This window comes from Loxodonta africana, chromosome 19 (assembly GCF_030014295.1).
Source record: "Loxodonta africana isolate mLoxAfr1 chromosome 19, mLoxAfr1.hap2, whole genome shotgun sequence".
NCBI classification, from domain to species: Eukaryota; Metazoa; Chordata; class Mammalia; order Proboscidea; family Elephantidae; genus Loxodonta; species Loxodonta africana.
Window position 1 is genome coordinate 81,865,568 of NC_087360.1, and position 24,427 is coordinate 81,889,994.

A 24,427-nucleotide genomic window follows, 5' to 3' on the forward strand; every position below is an offset into this window, starting at 1 on the left:
ATTACGTTTTGCCCTTTGACCTGGCTGTGGGTACTGGGCTGCCATGGTATTACCAGAGGGAGGAGAAGGTGAGTGGGAAAAGCTACAACTTTTGGGTTTTGCAGGAGAAATCACCGACTCTTTGTTTTTAATTGTACTTCAGATAAAGGTTTACAGAACAAACTAGCTTATCATTAAACAATCAGTATACACATTGTTTTGTGACATTGGTTACCAATCCCACAACATGTCAACACTCTCCCTTCTCAACCTTGGGTTCCCTATTACCAGCTTTCCTGTCCCTTCCTGCCTTCTCGTTCTTGCTGCTGGGCTGGTGTGCCCATTTTAGTCTCGTTTTGTTTTATGGGCCTGTCTAATCTTTGGCTGAAGGGTGAACCTCCGGAGTGACTTCATTACTGAACTAAAAGCATGTCCAGGGCCCATATTCTTGGGATTTCTCCAGTCTCTGTCAGGCCAGTAAGTCTAGTCTTTTTGTGTGTGGGGGTTAGAATTTTGTTCTACATTTTTCTCCTGCTCTGTCTGGGACCCTCTATTGTGATCCCTGTCAGAGCAGTCAGTGGTGGTAGCCAGGCACCATCTAGTTGTGCTGGACTCAGTCTGATGGAGGCTGTGGTAGTTGTGGTCCATTAGTCCTTTGGACTGATCTTTCCATTGTGTCTTTGGTTTTCTTCATTCTCCCTTGCTCCCAACAGGGTGAGACCAGTGAAATATCTTAGATGGCCTCTCACAAACTTTTAAGACCCCAGACTCTGCTCATCAAAGTAGAATGTAGAACATTTTCTTCATAAAATAAGTTAGGCCAGTTGAGCTAGATGTTCCCCGAGACGATGTTCCCCATAGCCCTCAGTTCAGTAATTCGATCCCTCAAGGAGTTTAGATGTATCTAGGGAGCTTCGCTGTCTTTTTTTAAGCCTTGTTGTTGTTAGGTGTGATTGAGTCAGTTCCGACCGTAACAACCCTATGTGGAAGAGAACAAAACAGTGCCTGGTCCTGCGCCATCCTCACAATCCTTGTTATGCCTAAGCCCGTCATTGCAGCCACTGTGTCAACCCATCTCGTTGAGGGTCTTCCTCTTTTTTCACTGACCCTCTACTTCACCAAGCATGCATGATGTCCTTCTCCAAAGACTGAGCCCTCCTGATAACATGTCCAAAGTATGTGAGACATAGTCTCACCACCTTTGCTTCTAAGGAGCATTCTGATTGTACTTTTTCCAAGAGAGATTTGTTCATTCTTTTGGCAATCCATGGTAGATTCAATATTCCTCACCAACACCACAATTCAAAGACATCAATTCTTCTTCGGTCTTCCCTATTCATTGCCCAGCTTTTGCATCCATATGAGGCGATTGAAAAGACCACGGCTTGGGTCAGGCGCACCTTAGTCTTCAAGGTGACATCTTAGCTTTCCAACACTTTAAAGAGGTCTTTTGCAGCAGATTTTTCCCAATGCAATGCATCGTTTGATTTCTCGAGTGCTGCTTCCATGGGTGTTGACTGTGAATCCAAGTAAAATGAAATCCTTGACAAGTTCAATCTTTTCTGCATTTATCATGACGTTGCTTATTGGTCCAATTGTGAAGATTTTTGTTTTCTTTATGTTGAGGTGTATCCATACTGAAGGTTGTGGTCTTTGATCTTCATCAGTAAGTGCTTCAAGTCCTCTTCACTTTCTGCAAGCAAGGTTGTGTCATCCGCATAACACAGGTTGCTAATGAGTCTTCTATGTGCTTGACACATAGAAAGTGCTCAATAAATACTTGTGAAATAAATAAAAAACTGGTTCAAACACCTTAATCTGGACTTTGAGGCCTTTTATTGTTATGGTCCAATCTACCGTTAGAGTAAGAAAGTCTTAGAACTTTAAAGGTAAAATGGACCATGTTAGAATTATCTAACCAAAGCATTTTAGAGATAAGAATAATGAGGCTGAGACAAGTTATGCCCAAGTTGAAGGCCAAATCTCATAGCTAATTGGTGAAATAGCCAGGAAGAGAAACTTGGTCTTCCCAGACCTACTGCAGGCTCACCCCAGCCCTTTCCAGCCCCTGCCACCCACCCTCCACTCAGAGATCAGAGTGTTCTTTCTAAAATGCGAGTGTGACGCACCTGTTCAAAATGGTTCCATGCTTCTCCATCATGCCATCCGATCATCTAGGCTTCCTGAAAAAAGTGGCCGTTTCTGCCCCATTTCCTTTATCTGTTCCCAAACATCATACTCTGTGGCGGTTCATATCTCTAGATCTATTACATGCTGTGCTTTCTGCCTGGACATGTTACTGTCTTCCTGGTGATTCTTACACATTCATCCTTCAAATTTTTGCTTAAGCCCACTATTATTCCTCCATCCCATGTTCTTAAGAAAATTAATTCTCCTTCTCTAAATTAATTCTAATTCTAGTACTTGTCTCTATGTTTGAATACGTTAAACCAAATTGCCCTTACAGAATTTGGGGGACATTTATCATTTTTTACTATCTAGTATTCAACCCCCTTTCTATTTTGGGGGTCACACTACACTGCAACCACAGAGGACAAAGCAGAGAGATCCTTTTTCTCTCTCCACCCTTGGCAGCCAGGACATAGACACAGGACCAAAGCTGGCAACCGGAAGCTTCTATCTAGAATTTTGACCCTTGAGAGACAAAGGGAGGGCTGAGATACACTCACGGCTGTAGCTGTGGCGTCAACACCATGGCAGCTATTGCAGCTGTGGCGACAGCATTCCGACTAACGGTTCTTGTTAAAAGATACTGTGGGTCTTCCTGCTTCTTGGCCAGTGTACCACGTCAGTTCTTTCAGTCTCCTGCTAGTCTCTAATTTTCTCCCAATGAGTTCTGTGTGTCCTTAAAATAGTCATAATTGGTTTCCATTGCTTACAACCAAGAAACCAGCTGATGGACTTGTTGGGAGGGTGTGCTAATCCTCTGAGGCTCTCACAGATATGATCGTGTAGTGGGAACAGCATGTGCTTTTGTATCACACCGCCAAGACTTGAATCCTGGCTTTCTCACTCACTAGCTATGTGACTTTGGGCAAGTAGCTCCATTTTTCTAACCTGTACATTTTATAAAATAGAAAAAGAATCTCGTAGTAGTCTTAAATAAACAAATAAACCTGTGTGTATACACACACACAATATGTGACACACACACACAGACACACATATATAACAAATGGTTTGTGGTCAACTACTAATCTAAAGGTTGGCAGTTCAAACCTACCCAATGGTGCTGCAGAAGAAAAGGCCTGGTGATCTGCTTTTGTAAAGATTATAGCCAAGAATACCCTATAGAGCTCATTGCTACTCTGTAATATATGGGGTCACCATGGATTGGAATAGACTTGATGGTGACAGGTTGATATATATATATATATAGATGGAGTCCCCGGGTAATGAAAACTATGAATGCTCTCAGCTGCTAACAAAAAGTTTGGAGGTTTGAGTTCACCCAGCAGCACCTCAGAAGAAAGCCCTAGTGATCTACTGCTGAAAAACCAGCCATTGAAAACCCTGTGGAGCACAGTTCTGATCTGATATGTTGTTGTTAGGTGCCATGGAGTCAGTTCCAACTCATAGCGGTCCTGTGTACAACAGAACGAAACACTGCCCAGTCCTGCTCCATTCTCAAAACCATTGCTATGTTTGAGCCCATTGTCACAGCCACTGTGTCAATCCATCTCATTGAGGATCTTCCTCTTTTTTGCTGACTCTCCACCAAGCATGATGTCCGTCTCCAGGGACTGGTCCCTCCTGGTAACATGTCCAAAATACATGAAACAAAGTACAAAATCCAATAAATGTTGTTATATGCCATGGAGTCAATTTTTGACTGATATTGACTCCATGTGACAGAGTAGAACTGCCCCATAGGGCTTTTGAGGCCTTTATAGGAGCAGATTGCCAGGTTTTTTCTCCTGTGGAGCTGCTGGGTGGGTTCAAATCACCAAACTTTTTTTTTTTTTTTAATAATTTTTATTGTGCTTTAAGTGAAAGTTTCCAAATCAAGTCAGTCTGTCATATATAAGCTTATATACACCTTACTCCATACTCCCACTTACTCTCCCCCTAATGAGTCAGCCCACTCCCTCCTTCCAGTCTCTCCTTTCGTGACCATTTTGCCAGTTTCTAACCCTCTCTACCCTCCTATCTCCCCTCCAGACAGGAGATGCCAACACAGTCTCAAGTGTCCACCTGATACAAGTAGCTCACTGTTCGTCAGCATCTCTCTCCAACCCATTGTCCAGTCCCTTTCATGTTTGATGAGTTGTCTTCGGGAATGGTTCCTATCCTGGGCCAACAGAAGGTTTGGGGGACCGTGACCGCCGGGATTCCTCTAGTCTCAGTCAGACCATTAAGTCTGGTCTTTTTATGAGAATTTGGGGTCTGCATCCCACTGATCTTCTGCGCCCTCAGGGGTTCTTTGTTGTGATCCCTGTCAGGGCAGTCATCAGTTGTGGCCGGGCACCATCTAGTTCTTCTGGTCCAGGATGATGTAAGTCTCTGGTTCATGTGGCTCTTTCTGTCTCTTGGGCTCATAGTTATCATGTAACTTTGGTGTTCTTCATTCTCCTTTGATCCAGGTGGGTTGAGACAAATTGATGCATCTTAGATGGCTGCTCGTTAGCATTTAAGACCCCAGACGCCACATTTCAAAGTGGGATGCAGAATGTTTTCATAATAGAATTATTTTGCCAATTGACTTAGAAGTCCCCTTAAGCCATAGTCCCCAAACCCCCTCCCCTTGTTCCGCTGACCTTTAAAGCATTCAGTTTATCCCAGAAACTTCTTTGCTTTTGGTCCAGTCCACTTGAGCTGACCTTCCCTGTATTGAGTATTGGCCTTCCCTCCACCTAAAGTAGTTCTTATCTACTATCTAATCAGTAAATAACCTCTCCCACCCTCCCTCCTCCCCCCTCCCATAACCACAAAAGTATGTTTTCTTCTCAGTTTATACTATTTCTCAAGATCTTATAATAGTGGTCTTATACAATATTTGTCCTTTTGCCTCTGACTCATTTCACTCAGCATAATGCCTTCCAGGTTCCTCCATGTTATGAAATGTTTCACAGATTCATCACTGTTCTTTATGGATGCGTAGTATTCCATTGTGTGAATATATCATAATTTATTTAACCATTCATCCGTTGATGGACACCTTGATTGCTTCCAGCTTTTTGCTATTGTAAGCAGAAGAGCTGCAATAAACATGGGTGTGCATATATCTGTTCGTGTGAAGGCTCTTATTTCTCTAGGGTATATTCCGAGGAGTGGGATTTCTGGGTTGTATGGTAGTTCTATTTCTAACTTTTTAAGAAAACGCCAGATAGATTTCCAAAGTGGTTGTACCATTTTACATTCCCACCAGCAGTGTATAAGAGTTTCAATCTCTCCACAGCCTCTCCAACATTTATTATTTTGTGTTTTTTGGATTAATGCCAGCCTTGTTGGAGTGAGATGGTATCTCATCTTAATTTTAATTTGTGTTTCTCTAATGGCTAATGATCGAGAGCATTTTCTCATGTATTCAAATCACCAACCTTTTGTTGGCAACCGAGCACTTAACCATTGCACCACCAGGGCTCCTTTCAATAAATATTAGCAATAATCTACCAGCTGCTCCTTGGAAACCCTATGGCAAAGTTCTACTCTGTCCTGTAGGGTCACTGTGGGTCGGAATTGACATATCAGCAACACAGTTTTTTATTATGTATTGTGTGTCTGTACACAGTAGTTCAACAGAGAGATAGAAAACCAAAAGGGAAGAACATGCCCTGCATTTCTCAAGCTGAAAGAACTGAAGAGAACATTCAAGCTTTTAGTTGCAATATTGAAGGATTCTACTGGAAAAATATTAAATGATGCAGGAAACATCAAAAGAAGTTGGAAGGAATACACGGAGTCACCATACCAAAAAGAATTGGTCGACGTTCAACCATTTCAGGACGTAGCCTATGATAAGGAACCAATGGTACCGAAAGAAGAAATCCAAGCTGCACTGAAGGCATTGGTGAAAAACAAGCCTCCAGGAATTGATGGAATACCAATTGAGATGTTTCAACAAAGAGATGCAGCACTGAAAGTACTCACTTGTTTATGCTAAGAAATTTGGAAGACAGCTACCTGGTCAACCGACTGGAAGGGATCCATATTTATGCCCATTCACAAGAAAGGTGATCCAACAGAATTTGGAAATTCTGAACAATATTGTTAATATCACACACAAGTAAAATTTTGCTAAAGATCATTCAAAAGTGGCTGCAGCAGTGTGACAGGAAATTGCAAGAAATTCAAGCTGGATTCAGAAGAGGATACGGAAAGAGGGATATCCTTGCTGATGTCAGATGGATTATGGCTGAAAGCAGAAAATACCAGGAAAACATTTACCTGTGTTTTATTGAGTATGCAAAAGCATTCGACTGTGTGGGTCCTAACGAATTATGGATAATATTTCGAAGAATGGGAAGTCCAGAACACTTCATTGTGCTCATAGGGAACCTGTACATAGACCAAGAGGCAGTCATTCAAACAAAACAAGGGGGTCCCGTGTGGTTTAAAGTCAGGAAAGGTGTGCATCACCTTTCACCGTACCTATTCAATCTGTATGCTGAGCAAATAATCTGAGAAGCTGGACTATATGAAGAAGAACGGGGCGTCAGGACTGGAGGAAGACTCATTAACAACCTGCGATACACAGATGACACAAACCTGCTTGCTGAAAATGAAGAGGACTTGAAGCACTTACTGATGAAGATCAAAGAGCACAGCTTTCTATATGGATTACATCTCAACACAAAGAAAACAAAAACCCTCACAACCAGACCAATAAACAACATCATGGTAAACGGAGAAAAGATTGAAGTTGTCAAGGATTTCATTTTACTTGCATCCACAATCAACACCATGAAAGCAGTAGTCGAGAAATCAAAAGGCCCATTACATTGGGAGAATTTGCTTCAAAAGACCCCTTTAAGTGTTGAAAAGCAAAGATGTCACCTTGGAGGCTAAGGTGCACCTGACCCGAGCCATGGCGTTTTCAATCGCCTCATATGCATATGAAAGCTGGACAATGGATAAGGAAGACCAAAGAAGAATTGACGTCTTTGAATTGTGGTGTTGTCGAAGAATATTGAATTACCATGGACAACCAGAAGAAGGAACAAATCTGTCTTGGAAGAAGGACAACCAGAATGCTTCTTAGAAGCAAAGATGGCAAGACTATGTTTCACATACTTTGGGGACATGTTATTAGGAGGGATCAGTCCCTGGAGAAGGACATCATGCTTGGTAAAGTAGAAAAAAAAAAGTAGAGGGTCAGCAAATAAAAAAGGAAGACTTCAACGAGATGGATTGACACAGTGGCTGCAACAATGGGCTTAAGCGTAACAACGATTGTGAGGATGGCACTGGGCAGTGTTTCATTCTGTTGTATGTAGGGTCGCTATGAGTCAAACTGACTCAACAGCACCTAACAACAACAACAACAACATAGTAGTTCAGTCTTTTTCCTAAACAATCTGTCTCCTACAACCCTTTACTCGTCCAAAGTTGTCTATTTCCTGTTGCCTGAAGATGTCTTGGAAATCCTGGTGGCATAGTAATTAAGAGCTATGGCTGCTAAACAAAAGGTAGGCAGTTCGAATATACCAGGCGCTCCTCGGAAACACTATGGGGCAGTTCTACTCTGTCCTTTAGGGTCGTTATGAGTAGGAATCAACTCAATGGCAATGGGATTTGGTTTGAATGTGTCTTGGACACTTTCCACCCCTTGCCTTACTCCATTTATCTAAGTCTTAAACATTGTTTAAAGCCCCCTCAACCACCACCACCTGAGTTGTCCCCCACTGCTGCTCTACCCAGTGAGTTTTCCCGCATCTTGACCCCTGTAGGACTCTCTCTACACTACTCAAGGTAGATTGGATTATTGGTCACTATTATCCTCTGCCCTTCCTGTGAAAGAATATTTACCCCATTGACGCCAGGCTTGTGACTTGATTTGGCCAATGAAATGTGAACAGAAGTACATATGTCATGCTTAAGCAGAAGCGTTGAGTGCTATCTTGCAGTTCTCCCATTGCCCTTTCTCCTCTGACCTAAGAGTAGCATCTTCTTAAAGAGGGGCTGCCCTTCCAACCAGGGTTTGAGAATGAAAAAAATCTGTGGAGACCTGTAATGAGTTTGAAAAACAAACCTCTGTTACTATAACTCTAAAGATTTTAATAAAGCAAGAAAAGAAAAAGAAGAGTTATTGTTACTACCATAAGCTAACGCACCGCTCATTTGACTTTTTTCATGTGCTGTTTTGTATTATTTTTCATCTCTGAATAAATACATTTTATGTTCCCAACTCATTTAAAAAGGCTTTAGAAACAGAACCCATGTCTTATAGTCCCGAGGTTCCTAGCCCAGGACTGTGCACAATACAAGGTGCTCAGTAAATGAGAACTGATGGTAAAGATGAATACACTTGAAGAGGAGAAAAATGGAAGCAGGCTTATTAACCTAAAGTTTAAACTAAGCCACTGTACTATTTTCTTTTCTTGCTTTATTTATTTTAACATGCGAATTAATGAGATACGGCACGGGCTACATCATTAGGAAGGACAGCCAGGAGGCAGAGATTTCAGAAAATTACAATTATTGAAGCCTTCAGTAACCTCCCCAGATTATCAAAAAGTCAGGTGCTTGTCAAAGTGGAAGCTTCGTACATTCTCGTAGGTTGACTAACTCGAAGAGGAAACCACAAGAGCACAAGTATCCAAATGTTTTCAGTAGTGACCACAGCCCCACACGTATGTCAGCTGCCTACATCTTTTTTTTTAATTACTTTTTTTTTTATTGCACTTTCGATGAAGGTTTACAGAACAAACTAGCCTCTCATTAAACAATTAGTACACATATTGGTGGGCCCCAAATAAGCTTAAGACTTTAATCACATAGCCAAAATGTTTGAAGCGTCAGGAATACCATGTCTCTTTGGTGGGATAATGAAGTAAGACGTCTTGTGCTAAAATTTTTAGAAGAGACTGGATTCCAGGGTCAGACAGATACTAGATTATCAGACTTCGAGTTCTCCATGATTATATTCATCTCTGTACACCCTGCATTGGCAGTTACAAATATACACACACACACCTACACACACACACACCTACACACTCTAGCATCTCCTACTGTAGCTAACACATAGTAAATTCTCAGTGAATACTTCTAAGTGAACACATGAAGGCTTGCATTTAGAACGGAACCCCAGCCCGTTACTGACTACATGTGCCAAACTGTTAGTGCCAGGTACTTGAAAATGGTTATGGCATACCCTGGTAGTCTGCTATGGGGAAGTTGGAACCAAAGAGATAAAAACAGATGACATTTATTAAGTGCCTATTATGTGGCAGGCCCCTAAACCCTCAGTGCTGGCGAATGCTATCCCTCACTTTCAGATGTGGAAACTGAGGCTCAGAGAGATTAGTCACATGACTAGTAAGAGGCAGAATCAGGCCGTGAACTCAGATCTTTGTAATTCCAAATCCAGTGATCTTTCTACTCTACCAGAAACCCTTGTGGTATAATGGTTAAGAGCTACGGCTGCTAATCAAAAGGTCAGCAGTTGGAATCCACTAGGAGCACCTTGGAAATCTTATGGGACAGTTCCACTCTGTCCTATAGGGTTGCTAAGAGTTGGAATCAACTTGACGGCAACAGGTTTGGTTTTTTTGGTTTTTCTACTCTACCAGGGACTCTTCCCTTGGGGACCCTAGGAAATTCCCAAGGAGCATATAAGATCAATATCTTCGATGTGGTTAGTATAGGCGTGTGGGCTGGTGATTGCACCAGGCAGGAGTCCTCAGTGCCATGGAGAAGGGGGAGCAGAGGTGGAGAAAGGCTGTGTGTTGCTTCACTTGTCCAGTTTCAACATCTCTCTGAGCCCATGTACCAACTACAGGTTCTGGTGTTCTGCCCCCGGGGACATGGGGTGACAAATGAGCTATTCAAGTCCTACCAACTCCCCATGGTGTCTATGGACCAATCCTCCTCACTTAGGGAAACTTAAAACATGTTGTCAGGAGTGACCAGTCCCTGGAGAACATCACACTTGGTAAGGTAGAGGGTCAGCGAAAAACAGGAAGACCCTCAATGAGATGGATTGACACAGTGGCTGCAAGAATGGGCTCAAGCATAACAACGATTGTGAGGATGGCACAGGGCAGGGCAGTGTTTCGTTCTGTGGTACATGGGGTTGCTATGAGTTGGAGCTGACTCGTGGGTACCTAACAACAACAATGACTAATGATGTTGAACAGTTTTTCATGTGCTTGTTGTCCATTTCAGTATCCTCTTTGGTGAAATGTCTGTTCAAGCCCTTTGACCATTTTTTGATTGGGTTATTTGTCTTTTTGTTGTTAAGTTGTGGATGTTTTTAATGTATTTTGGATATTAGACACTTATCTCTCCTAATCTGTGGGTTGTCTTTTCACTTTTTTGATGAAGTCCTTTGGCTTTTGAGGAGGAGGGGGAGAAGAAGAGGGAGCTTGGCCAGAACACCCATACATATTGGCCGCGGGCCACACCCCCAAGGAATCTCCCCTTGCAACTGATTGGCTCCTCACACCAGATTACAGAATGGAAGATGATTACATAATATCTGCCAATCCACTGAGAATCAAAGCCTAGCAAAGCTGATATAACATTAACCACCACAGTGAAGAACGAAGGGTGCCTCAGAAACTGTGGGGTTTATATTAACTTTACCCAAAGAATGTGATCTTTGTTCTTGGTTCCTGAGGGATACCTTCTAAAACCTTGGCATTTCCCCAGTGGTTGAAATGTCTTGATGAGGCCTCCAGAGCATACCTGAGGGTTTATGATAATGAGGTGACTAAGGTGGGGGATGGCCAAGCCAAAAAGACCACTCAGTGATATCAGCAGACCTGGGTGGGGGTGTGATTCAGTCAGTTATGCCTGTATAATGAGGCCCCCAATAAAGGCTCTGGACACAGAAACTCCACAGGCTTTCTGGTTGGTGAAATACACTGATGGCATGTGAAAGGGTAGCACATAACTTTTTGGGACATGGATGGATCATGATGGGAACCCTCCCAGACCTCATCCATCCTATGTGTCTCTTCTTTATATTGGTTCTGAGTTGTATCCTTTTTGGTGTAATAAAACTAATCCTAATAGAGCTTTCCTGAGTTCTGTGAATCATTCTGGTAAATTATCAACTCAAGGGAGTAGTGGGAGCCAGCAGGTCAGAAGTAAGAGTAGAAATGGGACTCCGCAGAGCTTGTGGCTGGCATCCTGAAGTAAAAAAAAAAAAAAAAAAGTGGTAGTGGGCAAATGCTGAATTTATAGCAGTAGGTGAGAAGTGAGGGTGTCATGGGGACTCCCAGGCTTGCGACTGGCATCTGAAGTCTTGGCCAACTTCACACTCTAGAAGACTGCGTCCTTTGACTTGTGAGATCTGCCCTAGCTTCAAGTGGTTAGGGTCACATGCGCAGCTAGTATCAATAAAGAAGTGGAACAAAGGGGAACTGAATTATAGTAGATTGATTTGAGATTCCAACTGATCCTCTCAGAAACCCTTGTAAAGAGTTTGAATTTTACCTGTTGGCAATGAGAAGTTGGTTGGGTTAGAAGGACAGGATGCTCATAACTTCTTTCTTAACATGGACTCAATAAAATCTTCATGCCGCTTTAAGAAACAAAAACGAGAGTGTTGGCATTGGGGCAGGATGAGGTCTGAAAGCCTTGGCCTCACCGGGGGAATTGTGTGACGGAGCAGAACTGCGAGCCAGGAGATGGCCTAAGGAGTGAGTCTAGGGCAGCTGGTGGGGTGTTGGGATTGGGGCAGGATGAGGTCTGAAAGCCTTGGCCTCACCTGGGGAATTGTGTGACGGAGCAGAACTGCGAGCCAGGAGATGGCCTAAGGAGTGAGTCTAGGGCAGCTGGTGGGGTGTTGGCATTGGGGCAGGATGAGGTCTGAAAGCCTTGGCCTCACCTGGGGAATTGTGTGACGGAGCAGAACTGCGAGCCAGGAGATGGCCTAAGGAGTGAGTCTAGGGCAGCTGGTGGGGTGTTGGCATTGGGGCAGGATGAGGTCTGAAAGCCTTGGCCTCACCTGGGGAATTGTGTGACGGAGCAGAACTGCGAGCCAGGAGATGGCCTAAGGAGTGAGTCTAGGGCAGCTGGTGGAGTGTTGGCATTGGGGCAGGATGAGGTCTGAAAGCCTTGGCCTCACCTGGGGAATTGTGTGACGGAGCAGAACTGCGAGCCAGGAGATGGCCTAAGGAGTGAGTCTAGGGCAGCTGGTGGAGTGTTGGCATTGGGGCAGGATGAGGTCTGAAAGCCTTGGCCTCACCGGGGGAATTGTGTGACGGAGCAGAACTGCGAGCCAGGAGATGGCCTAAGGAGTGAGTCTAGGGCAGCTGGTGGGGTGTTGGCATTGGGGCAGGATGAGGTCTGAAAGCCTTGGCCTCACCGGGGGAATTGTGTGACGGAGCAGAACTGCGAGCCAGGAGATGGCCTAAGGAGTGAGTCTAGGGCAGCTGGTGGAGTGTTGGCATTGGGGCAGGATGAGGTCTGAAAGCCTTGGCCTCACCTGGGGAATTGTGTGACGGAGCAGAACTGCGAGCCAGGAGATGGCCTAAGGAGTGAGTCTAGGGCAGCTGGTGGAGTGTTGGCATTGGGGCAGGATGAGGTCTGAAAGCCTTGGCCTCACCGGGGGAATTGTGTGACGGAGCAGAACTGCGAGCCAGGAGATGGCCTAAGGAGTGAGTCTAGGGCAGCTGGTGGAGTGTTGGGATTGGGGCAGGATGAGGTCTGAAAGCCTTGGCCTCACCTGGGGAATTGTGTGACGGAGCAGAACTGCGAGCCAGGAGATGGCCTAAGGAGTGAGTCTAGGGCAGCTGGTGGGGTGTTGGCATTGGGGCAGGATGAGGTCTGAAAGCCTTGGCCTCACCGGGGGAATTGTGTGACGGAGCAGAACTGCGAGCCAGGAGATGGCCTAAGGAGTGAGTCTAGGGCAGCTGGTGGGGTGTTGGCATTGGGGCAGGATGAGGTCTGAAAGCCTTGGCCTCACCGGGGGAATTGTGTGACGGAGCAGAACTGCGAGCCAGGAGATGGCCTAAGGAGTGAGTCTAGGGCAGCTGGTGGGGTGTTGGCATTGGGGCAGGATGAGGTCTGAAAGCCTTGGCCTCACCGGGGGAATTGTGTGACGGAGCAGAACTGCGAGCCAGGAGATGGCCTAAGGAGTGAGTCTAGGGCAGCTGGTGGAGTGTTGGCATTGGGGCAGGATGAGGTCTGAAAGCCTTGGCCTCACCTGGGGAATTGTGTGACGGAGCAGAACTGCGAGCCAGGAGATGGCCTAAGGAGTGAGTCTAGGGCAGCTGGTGGAGTGTTGGGATTGGGGCAGGATGAGGTCTGAAAGCCTTGGCCTCACCGGGGGAATTGTGTGACGGAGCAGAACTGCGAGCCAGGAGATGGCCTAAGGAGTGAGTCTAGGGCAGCTGGTGGAGTGTTGGGATTGGGGCAGGATGAGGTCTGAAAGCCTTGGCCTCACCGGGGGAATTGTGTGACGGAGCAGAACTGCGAGCCAGGAGATGGCCTAAGGAGTGAGTCTAGGGCAGCTGGTGGAGTGTTGGCATTGGGGCAGGATGAGGTCTGAAAGCCTTGGCCTCACCGGGGGAATTGTGTGACGGAGCAGAACTGCGAGCCAGGAGATGGCCTAAGGAGTGAGTCTAGGGCAGCTGGTGGGGTGTTGGCATTGGGGCAGGATGAGGTCTGAAAGCCTTGGCCTCACCGGGGGAATTGTGTGACGGAGCAGAACTGCGAGCCAGGAGATGGCCTAAGGAGTGAGTCTAGGGCAGCTGGTGGGGTGTTGGCATTGGGGCAGGATGAGGTCTGAAAGCCTTGGCCTCACCGGGGGAATTGTGTGACGGAGCAGAACTGCGAGCCAGGAGATGGCCTAAGGAGTGAGTCTAGGGCAGCTGGTGGGGTGTTGGCATTGGGGCAGGATGAGGTCTGAAAGCCTTGGCCTCACCGGGGGAATTGTGTGACGGAGCAGAACTGCGAGCCAGGAGATGGCCTAAGGAGTGAGTCTAGGGCAGCTGGTGGGGTGTTGGCATTGGGGCAGGATGAGGTCTGAAAGCCTTGGCCTCACCGGGGGAATTGTGTGACGGAGCAGAACTGCGAGCCAGGAGATGGCCTAAGGAGTGAGTCTAGGGCAGCTGGTGGGGTGTTGGCATTGGGGCAGGATGAGGTCTGAAAGCCTTGGCCTCACCGGGGGAATTGTGTGACGGAGCAGAACTGCGAGCCAGGAGATGGCCTAAGGAGTGAGTCTAGGGCAGCTGGTGGGGTGTTGGCATTGGGGCAGGATGAGGTCTGAAAGCCTTGGCCTCACCGGGGGAATTGTGTGACGGAGCAGAACTGCGAGCCAGGAGATGGCCTAAGGAGTGAGTCTAGGGCAGCTGGTGGGGTGTTGGCATTGGGGCAGGATGAGGTCTGAAAGCCTTGGCCTCACCTGGGGAATTGTGTGACGGAGCAGAACTGCGAGCCAGGAGATGGCCTAAGGAGTGAGTCTAGGGCAGCTGGTGGGGTGTTGGGATTGGGGCAGGATGAGGTCTGAAAGCCTTGGCCTCACCGGGGGAATTGTGTGACGGAGCAGAACTGCGAGCCAGGAGATGGCCTAAGGAGTGAGTCTAGGGCAGCTGGTGGGGTGTTGGGATTGGGGCAGGATGAGGTCTGAAAGCCTTGGCCTCACCTGGGGAATTGTGTGACGGAGCAGAACTGCGAGCCAGGAGATGGCCTAAGGAGTGAGTCTAGGGCAGCTGGTGGGGTGTTGGCATTGGGGCAGGATGAGGTCTGAAAGCCTTGGCCTCACCTGGGGAATTGTGTGACGGAGCAGAACTGCGAGCCAGGAGATGGCCTAAGGAGTGAGTCTAGGGCAGCTGGTGGGGTGTTGGCATTGGGGCAGGATGAGGTCTGAAAGCCTTGGCCTCACCTGGGGAATTGTGTGACGGAGCAGAACTGCGAGCCAGGAGATGGCCTAAGGAGTGAGTCTAGGGCAGCTGGTGGGGTGTTGGCATTGGGGCAGGATGAGGTCTGAAAGCCTTGGCCTCACCGGGGGAATTGTGTGACGGAGCAGAACTGCGAGCCAGGAGATGGCCTAAGGAGTGAGTCTAGGGCAGCTGGTGGGGTGTTGGGATTGGGGCAGGATGAGGTCTGAAAGCCTTGGCCTCACCGGGGGAATTGTGTGACGGAGCAGAACTGCGAGCCAGGAGATGGCCTAAGGAGTGAGTCTAGGGCAGCTGGTGGGGTGTTGGGATTGGGGCAGGATGAGGTCTGAAAGCCTTGGCCTCACCTGGGGAATTGTGTGACGGAGCAGAACTGCGAGCCAGGAGATGGCCTAAGGAGTGAGTCTAGGGCAGCTGGTGGGGTGTTGGCATTGGGGCAGGATGAGGTCTGAAAGCCTTGGCCTCACCTGGGGAATTGTGTGACGGAGCAGAACTGCGAGCCAGGAGATGGCCTAAGGAGTGAGTCTAGGGCAGCTGGTGGGGTGTTGGCATTGGGGCAGGATGAGGTCTGAAAGCCTTGGCCTCACCTGGGGAATTGTGTGACGGAGCAGAACTGCGAGCCAGGAGATGGCCTAAGGAGTGAGTCTAGGGCAGCTGGTGGGGTGTTGGCATTGGGGCAGGATGAGGTCTGAAAGCCTTGGCCTCACCGGGGGAATTGTGTGACGGAGCAGAACTGCGAGCCAGGAGATGGCCTAAGGAGTGAGTCTAGGGCAGCTGGTGGAGTGTTGGCATTGGGGCAGGATGAGGTCTGAAAGCCTTGGCCTCACCTGGGGAATTGTGTGACGGAGCAGAACTGCGAGCCAGGAGATGGCCTAAGGAGTGAGTCTAGGGCAGCTGGTGGGGTGTTGGCATTGGGGCAGGATGAGGTCTGAAAGCCTTGGCCTCACCGGGGGAATTGTGTGACGGAGCAGAACTGCGAGCCAGGAGATGGCCTAAGGAGTGAGTCTAGGGCAGCTGGTGGGGTGTTGGCATTGGGGCAGGATGAGGTCTGAAAGCCTTGGCCTCACCGGGGGAATTGTGTGACGGAGCAGAACTGCGAGCCAGGAGATGGCCTAAGGAGTGAGTCTAGGGCAGCTGGTGGAGTGTTGGCATTGGGGCAGGATGAGGTCTGAAAGCCTTGGCCTCACCTGGGGAATTGTGTGACGGAGCAGAACTGCGAGCCAGGAGATGGCCTAAGGAGTGAGTCTAGGGCAGCTGGTGGGGTGTTGGGATTGGGGCAGGATGAGGTCTGAAAGCCTTGGCCTCACCGGGGGAATTGTGTGACGGAGCAGAACTGCGAGCCAGGAGATGGCCTAAGGAGTGAGTCTAGGGCAGCTGGTGGAGTGTTGGGATTGGGGCAGGATGAGGTCTGAAAGCCTTGGCCTCACCGGGGGAATTGTGTGACGGAGCAGAACTGCGAGCCAGGAGATGGCCTAAGGAGTGAGTCTAGGGCAGCTGGTGGGGTGTTGGCATTGGGGCAGGATGAGGTCTGAAAGCCTTGGCCTCACCGGGGGAATTGTGTGACGGAGCAGAACTGCGAGCCAGGAGATGGCCTAAGGAGTGAGTCTAGGGCAGCTGGTGGGGTTTGGCCGAGAACGAAGAGGGAACAGCAGAGGCAGTTACTGCCTAGGCAGCTGTGGACTAGCTGGCTGTCCTTCACAAAGTTAATTAAGTCAGTGCATCAAGTGCATTTGAAAAATAAAAGGGATGTGGTGCAAGGGAGGGTCATGGCCTAATTGGGGCCCTTGAAGGCTGTGTGGGCATTATCAATAACACTTAGAGAAGGCACACAGTGCCCCAGACAAGTGTCAGTTTGGTGGGAACAGTCCTTATTCCCGACTGCTGGAAGCTCAAGAGAGTTACGCTAACCAGCCTGATCGGTAGCACAATAATGCTGCAAAAACCATTGTCAACTGGGGCAGGTCTACTGTGCAGCTAACACAGGTGAATTTTTAGGGCCCCTCACTTAGAGAATACTCTCATAAGGTCTTGGGAGGGGCCCTAGCAATATGTTCACACAGTTAAACGTTTCTGCAAAGGTTTTAAAAAATAAGATAATTTAACTGCAATTAGTTAACACTGTTGTCACTATTTCAAGTTCCCTTTGGTCACAACTCCTCCCTTGGTGGTACTGAAGTGGCCATTGCTGTTTCTGGAACCCAGCTAAGGGGAAATGGAGTCGGGCATTCATCTATCTGGGTCTTGGGGGATATATTTATGTGGAGTACAGTCAGTCACTTGCATGTATATTCCTACCCTTCCCAAGATAAGAATGACTTCAGGACTGCTCCTCCGCCCTCTCGGTCAACTCACCCAGTACGCTAGTGGGAAGGTTCAGGACCAAATGTCAGAGCTCCATGTCAAAGTGTCCTAAGGCATCTGAAAGTATGTGGACGGTGGAAGAGATACAAGCTTTGAAATGTACATGGCCACAAGCTAGACTACTGAAAATTCTTCCAATCAGCACTGGTTTAAATTTGAAAGCAGAAGATTTGGCTCTCATCAACATCTAATCAAAGCTATCAGTTAAAAAAAAAAATGCATCAACCATGTTAGAGGAAAGACTGAATTTTCTTTCTAGCCTCTCTAGATAACTATGTTATAAAAATATCATGTGTAATCTCGTACTCAAATACCAGTAACCCCTGTCTAATCGTGGAAACATCAGATAAATTCCAACAGAGGGACATTGTCCAAAATGCCTGACTAGTACTCCTCAGAACTATCAAATCAGGGTCAAGATGTTAATAACAGGGAAATTGGCTGCAGGGTTTATGGGAACTATGAAATTTTTCTGTGAATCTAACTGTTCTAAAAATTATTTAAAATGTCATATGAAGAAGCAATTAATGAGTATGCAGCTTAAAAAGTAAGAAAAAATTTATTATAGAGGTTGGAAAAAGGAATTGATAGAAATTTTAGGTTGCTTTTCTAAATTTTGTGAAACTTATGGTGTTGCAAATTTTTTTAATTTGTATTTTGTTGTGACTCTGTTATTATCCTAAAGAAACATTCACTTTTGTATCTAATTTTTATTTATAATTTTTCTTAAAGGTGTCCCCTAAATTATATATAAGCTCTAGGCTCCACAAAACCTGGATCCACCCTTGGGTGCCATTGACCACATGTGAGTAGTTAGAAAAAATGTCCAATTCAACAACTGAGTGCTATTATGTGAAAATATGAGGCATTTCTACTTTGTCCTACAGGGCTGCTATGAGTCAGAATCGACTCGACGGTAACAGGTTTGTTTTGTTTTTAATGTGAAAATACTATGCTAGGACACGCAGGGGTATTGGAAGGCGTGCAAAGGTCTATGAAGACTAATGACACTGTGCCTGCTCTCTAGGCACTTACAGTTTCATGAAGAGACAGATATTTGTCCGTGTAGATGCAGCCTCAAAATAGGTTCAGTGACAAACCGCTGATGACAACTCTTTCTTTAACCATCCAATTACCAAGGTCTAGAATTAAAAGCACATTGGCTGTTATTAATTAACGTGACTATACCTCAGAGGACTGTGCTCAAAAGTAATAGATGTAGAAGGTTAATAATAATCACGACTATCACAACTTTGTAATTGGTAAGAAGCAGGTACACAAGTAGGAGCTTTTGAGACAAGGCCATTGTGAACCTATCAATCAGCTGGCCCCAAAAGGATTTCCACTGTCTTTAGCTTCTCTAGAAGAACAATCAATCAGTTTTAGACAGGTGTAGATTTGGATCTAGCCAGAATTAACCACAAAATCTGAGTCAGGCCAAAATACCATTGAAGCCAGGGCAACTGAAAAGAGGCCCAAACTTCTGCTAGGAGATTTGCTCCACTGCAACATCCACCTGACTCTTGTTCATTTGGCCAGAAAGATGTCTGGAAAAAGAAAAGTAGAAAAGAGGGTTCCTACCTCTCCCCAAGCCACAAAATGGAACCCTCAGCTATGGAGTCTGGAACATTCATTTAATGAGAAGACTGAGGGTGTGGGCTATCGGTCCTTACAACACTCTCCTATGGTAGGTGTTGAATTGTGTCCCCCCAAAATATGTGTGATAAATCCAAACTCCCATACCTGTGGGTATGGAGCCCCGGTGGCTCAGTGATTAAGAGCTTGGCTGCTAACCAAAAGGTCGGCCGTTCAAATCCACCAGCTGCTCCTTGGAAACCCTATGGGGCAGTTCTACTGTGTCTTATAGGGTTGCTATGAGTTGGAATCCACTGGACAGCAACGGGTTTATACCTATGGATGTAATCGATTTTGGGGAACAGAGTTTTCTTTGTTATATCGATGAGACCATGTCAGCGCAGGGTGTGTCTTAAGCCAATCACTTTTGAAATATAAAAAGAGCAGATCAGGCAGAGAAGCATAAACTGAGGAGGAGGCACTTGCCACGTGGAGATTTCCAAGGAACACCCAGAACGCTACAGAAGCTTACACAAGGATCTTCCCCTAGAGCAGACAGAGAGAGCCTTCCTCCAGAGCCGGAGCCCTGAATTCAGGCTTCTAGCCTCCTAAACTATGGAAAGATTAATTTGTTTGTTAAAGCCATCCTCTAGTGGTATTTCTGTTATAGCAACACTAGGAAACTAAGACAGTGGATTTTTTTTTTCTTTAATGTCTGGTTTTATTTATTTATTGTGCTTTAGGTGAAAGTTTATAAGTCGTCAGCCTCTCATACAAAAAGCCATACACACCCCAACGTGCACTCCCAGCTGCTCTCCCCTTAATGAGACAGCATGTTCCCCCTCTCCACCCCGCATTCCCTGTGTCCATTCAACCAGCTCCTGTCCTCCTCTTCCATCTCATCGCGCCACCAGACAGGAGCTGCCCACGTAGTCTCACGTGCCTACCTTAGCCACGAAGTTCACTCCTCACCAGTATCATTGTCTATCTTACAGTCCAGGCCAATCCCTGTCTCTAGGGTTGGTTTTGGGAATGGTGACAGTGATATTTTTATTCCTGTCGTAAAGAGGATGAAATGAGGCCTAGTGAAGGTTTGCCCAACCCCACTGTTCAATGCTGCCTCCCATCAAAATCTTTATCTGATGGTCACAGGACAACCACATAAATTTTGAACTTTTTTGAAATGATTTAGGGAGAACAGTTTTTAAAAAGAGCATTGGTGCCGAAAGGGACCTGAGAGATCATTGAGTTCAGCTCCTTATTTTCAGAGGGGAAAGCTGAGGTTCTGGGGAGTGAAGCTGCCTTCTGATTCTGGTCAAATCCCAGACGGTGCATTCCGCACTCTGAAGATGTAACCGCCTGCGTTAAAGGCTGGAGCCCAGGGACAGGATCCCAGTTAGAGAGAAGAGCATCTTGGAGAGGGAAGGGATAAGGTGAGACAACCACTGACAACTGTCCACAGAACTTCCGAGGTGCCTGAGGAGGGACCAGGCCGAAGGACTCGTTGGGGAAGTAAGAGGAGAAAGGAGAGGCTAAAATGATGAAGTCATGGGTGGGGAGAAAGACCTCAGTGGAGAAACCAAGGATTAGCCAAGGGGAAAACAAAGAAACGAAAGTGGCGTTCAGTTTTTCATTTAGATGGGAGAGTAACATAGCAAGGGCATAGAAGTACTGAGCTGTCCCAGAAGCTCGCACGTGTGGGCTGCCCTCACCATCACTCTACCTTGGTGCCCTACGTGCCGTGGGGGGAAACAATTGCTGCTGCCATGCCCAGGTGTCCTGGAAGAATGGAGGAGCCCATGGCAAGTCTCACCATATTGGCTGCTGGAGTCCCCTTGAGTGTGCTGAGGCCCCAAGTGTCAGCCCATGCGGCCTGACCCGAGGGTGAGTACAGCGCCTTGGTTATGCTGAGTTCCAAGTGCAGTCTACGCGTCAGGATTTAACCTCTCTGTGCTTCAGTTCCCTCCTCTGTAAAGCGGGAATGATGACAGCACCTACCCCACAGGCCTGGAAGATTCAAGAAGACTGTGTATGAAGCCTGTGTAGCAGTGTCTGTCATCACCAGAGGTGTTCATTAGAACATTCATTCTCATCCACCGAGCTGAAAGCACTACTAGGTCACAGCTTTTCCACCCAGGGCTGGGCACAAGCACCACTGTAACTGGGACCACTGTTAGACTGCTCTTAGAGTTCGACGACACTGGCAAGCCTCAGCCGCTAAGAGGGGAGAGAACATTCGAGATGCGAGCCTGAAGGAAATTCCGCCGGCCTCTAAGCCCCCAAACCGGCATCGCATCGATGCACAACCAACGCCTGCAAAGGACGCGGCCAGGGCTGAGCAGGGTGGACAGGCGGCGGGAGCCTGGCAGGGAAGCACCGCCCTTGAGCAATGCCGAGCGTGCCTTCTGCTCTAACGACAGCCGGCCCGGTTCGGCCAGGGTTGCTTCAGGTCGACCGCATCGCCAAGTCCACACAAGAGTCCTCCACGCCCGGGCTGTGGCGAAACCCCGTGTGGAGGTCGCGCACATCCAGGCCGAAGGCGAGCAGGAAGGAGCGCCCCTGGCCACCGAGGCCCGTCCGGCAGACAGGCCTGCCCTCCGAGAAGTCGGGGAGGCACGTGGCCGCGTGTGCAGGACGGGAGAGGGCGCCGGCTCCCCTCGGCGCCGCAGACGCTCAAAGTTTCCCTTCGCCCCTCCAGGAGCTGTTGGGAAATCCAGGGCGGCCCAGGACCTCCCAGCTGCCTTTGCCCGCCTGCTCGCCGGCCCGCGCGCCCGGAGCCCACGGGGGAGGGAAGGGGCGGGGAGGGGGCGCGCGGCAGGGGCGGGGTGGGGCGGGGTGGGGCGGGGAGGCGGGCGCGCGGCAGGGCAGGGCGGGGCCAGGACGGCGTGGTCGGGGCGGGGCGGGGCCGTGCGGGGAGGCGGGCGCGGGGCAGGGCAGGGGCGGGGCCGGGCGGCGAGGCGGGCACGCGGCAGGGTAGAGGAGAGGCGGGGCCGTGCGGTGAGGCGGGCGCGCGGCAGGGCAGGGCGGGGCCAGGACGGCGTGGTCGGGGCGGGGCGGGGCCGTGCGGGGAGGCGGGCGAGCGGCAGGGCGGGGCGGGGCCGTGCGAGGATGGGGGCACGCGGCAGGCCGGGGCAGGGCCGTGCGGTGAGGCGGGCACGCGGCAGGGCAGGGCGGGGCCAGCACGGCGTGGTCGGGGCGGGGCGGGGCCGTGCGGGGAGGCGGGCACGCGGCAGGGCAGGGCGGGGCCAGGACGGCGTGGTCGGGGCGGGGCGGGGCCGTGCGAGGAGGCGGGCGAGCGGCAGGGCGGGGCGGGGCCGTGCGGGGAAGGGGGCACGCGGCAGGCCGGGGCGGGGCCGTGCGGGGAGGCGGGCGAGCGGCAGGGCGGGGCGGGGCCGTGCGAGGAAGGGGGCACGCGGCAGGCCGGGGCAGGGCCGTGCGGGGAGGCGGGCACGCGGCAGGGCAGGGCGGGGCCAGGGCGGGGCGGGTGCGGCACGCGCACTCGCAGTGGCCTCCCTGCGCGGCGGAGGCGGCTGCGGCGGCGGGGCGGCTGAGGGGGCGGCTGCGGCGCCTTAAATAGCCTCGCCGACCCGCGCCGGGAGGGCTGTGGGCTGCGGTGACGGCCCCAGCGGGGAGGTGAGTGCGTCTCTCCCCGCGGCGGCGCCCCTGGTCTCGGCCGTGTCCGCAGGCTGAGGCGGCGGCGGGGGCGCGCGAGCCGCCGGTCGGCCCCTGGCGACGTCCCGCTCTTCCGGCCTCGGCGACGGGAGGCCGCTGGGCCGCCGCTTCCTGCGCTGAGCCCGGGAAGGCCGGCCGCCGGGGGCTGCGCGGGCCGGTGCGCCGTGGGCCCGGGGCACGCGCGCGGGTCGGCGCCCGGCGTGTGCGGTGAGGGCCCCTGCGAAGCCGGCGGCGGGCGGCGGCCTCCGGGGCGGTGGCGGCGCGTGGAAGGCGGAGTGCGCCTCGGCGCGAGCCGCGCGGAGGTCGGAGCCGCCGCCGCAGGCAGAGGTCCTCGCGGCGAGTGCCCGCTGCCGTAGCCCGGAGGCCGTCGGTGGCTTCAGGTCCCCTGCGACGGGAGAGCAAGGGTCTCACTGGTCGCTCGCGGCGGGCCCGGGTGGCGGCGGCCGGCTGGCCCGAGCACGGGGACCAGAAGCTGGAGGCAGGCTGTGCGCTGTGGGCTGCAGAGCCTCTGCCCGCGGCCGGCCGGCCGGCTTAATGCGGAGCTGGAGAGTGGGCATTAAGAGCGCCCTTCGAGGACCCTCGGACAGCCTGGTGGCTGCTAACCACAGGGTGGGCGGTTCGGATCCGCCAGGCGCTCCTTGGACACTCTACGGGCAGCTCTGCTCTGTCCCGTAGGGTCGCTGTGGGTCGGAATCCACGGCACTGGTTTTGTTTTTTTTTGGTTTGAGTACCCTGGCTAAGCTTCCTTGTTGGCGCAGGAGTATCCGCAATACCCCGAGAGAAACTGGTCGAACGTCGCAGTTTGTGATCCAGGTTGCACACCCTAACCTGTAGTTATCTCAATGAAAACAAATATTTGCTTAAATCAAGCCAAAAAGCTCTGTTGATTTTTTTTCTTTGCTTTTTCAGGTGGACTTGGCAGGTCCACCTTTTGCTCTGGATGAGCTAGAGTACACAGAGCTTGTTGAAGGAACCGTTGTTTTTTGCCAATTTGGAACCAGTGTGGTGTGGTTTATCACACAGGACCAGGGCTCAGAGACATTATTTCTTGTCCTGACTCAACCTGAGAAAACTGCATTAGACTAAAGCCTTTCCTGAGATAAAATTCTATGACTAAAAAAATAAAATCTTTAAAAGTAGCACACCCCATAAAAACCCCATTGCCGTCGAGTGAATTCTGACTCATAGTGACCCTATAGGACAGAGTAGAACTGCCCCATAGAGGTTCCAAGGAGCGCCTGGCGGATTTGAACTGCCGACCTTTTGGGTAGCAGCCGTAGCGCCTAACCACTACGCCACACCTCATAAATACCTTCTTAAATAATAATACAGGCATTTAAATAGTTAATACAGACATATTAAGGATCTGTCTTCTAAATGGGAGCCTTGGTAGTGCGGTGGATTGCTAACCTGGAAAACCCTGTGGGGCAGTTCTACTCTGTCTTATAGAGTCTCTGTGAGTTGGAATCAGCTGTAACAGGTGGGTTTTGTTTTGTTTTTTTGTCTTCCAAATTTACTGTGAATACAGAAGACTTAAAAAATCACCCTTCCTCCACAATTATAAGCATTTTGATATGCGTATTTTGTTATTTCAGTTATGCATATTTTGGCAGTATTTTTTATTAATATTGCAAACATCCTGCCTGAAAAGAAATCCCTGGACTTAAAAATTTTTGACATTTCAGGGGTAGATACATGTGATAAGTGCAGGTGTCTGTACAATACAGGTAGTTTTCATAGCCATCTCTTTGCCTTTGAGTGAAGTTTGCAATAACTGAAAGTGGCCAGTGTGCCATAGTGTCGTACTT

The 24,427-nt window shown here is 49.3% G+C and overlaps 2 protein-coding genes across 8 annotated transcripts in view; one reads left to right on the plus strand and one right to left on the minus strand.

The window, feature by feature from the left end:
• LOC135227207 (long-chain-fatty-acid--CoA ligase 1) overlaps positions 1 to 24,427 on the plus strand; it is a 179,205-nt gene that overhangs the window by 90,890 nt on the left and 63,888 nt on the right. For 5 of the 7 annotated variants that reach the window (XM_064272942.1, XM_064272945.1, XM_064272948.1 and 2 more), the window contains exon 1: positions 22,468 to 22,580. The exons of 1 other annotated variant lie outside the window; for it this stretch is intronic. The gene's annotated coding sequence lies outside the window, so the exon portion shown is untranslated. Of the gene's footprint in view, positions 1 to 22,467; positions 22,581 to 24,427 lie in introns of those variants that run through there. One more of the 7 variants, XM_064272943.1, reaches the window with a different exon arrangement.
• LOC135228203 (basic proline-rich protein-like) lies at positions 21,393 to 23,176 on the minus strand. Its single transcript, XM_064271945.1, has 3 exons — positions 23,031 to 23,176; positions 21,565 to 22,966; positions 21,393 to 21,506 (listed from the first exon to the last, which is right to left on the minus strand). Exons 1-3 carry the CDS (start codon positions 23,174 to 23,176, stop codon positions 21,393 to 21,395), a joined length of 1,662 nt encoding a protein of 553 aa, XP_064128015.1.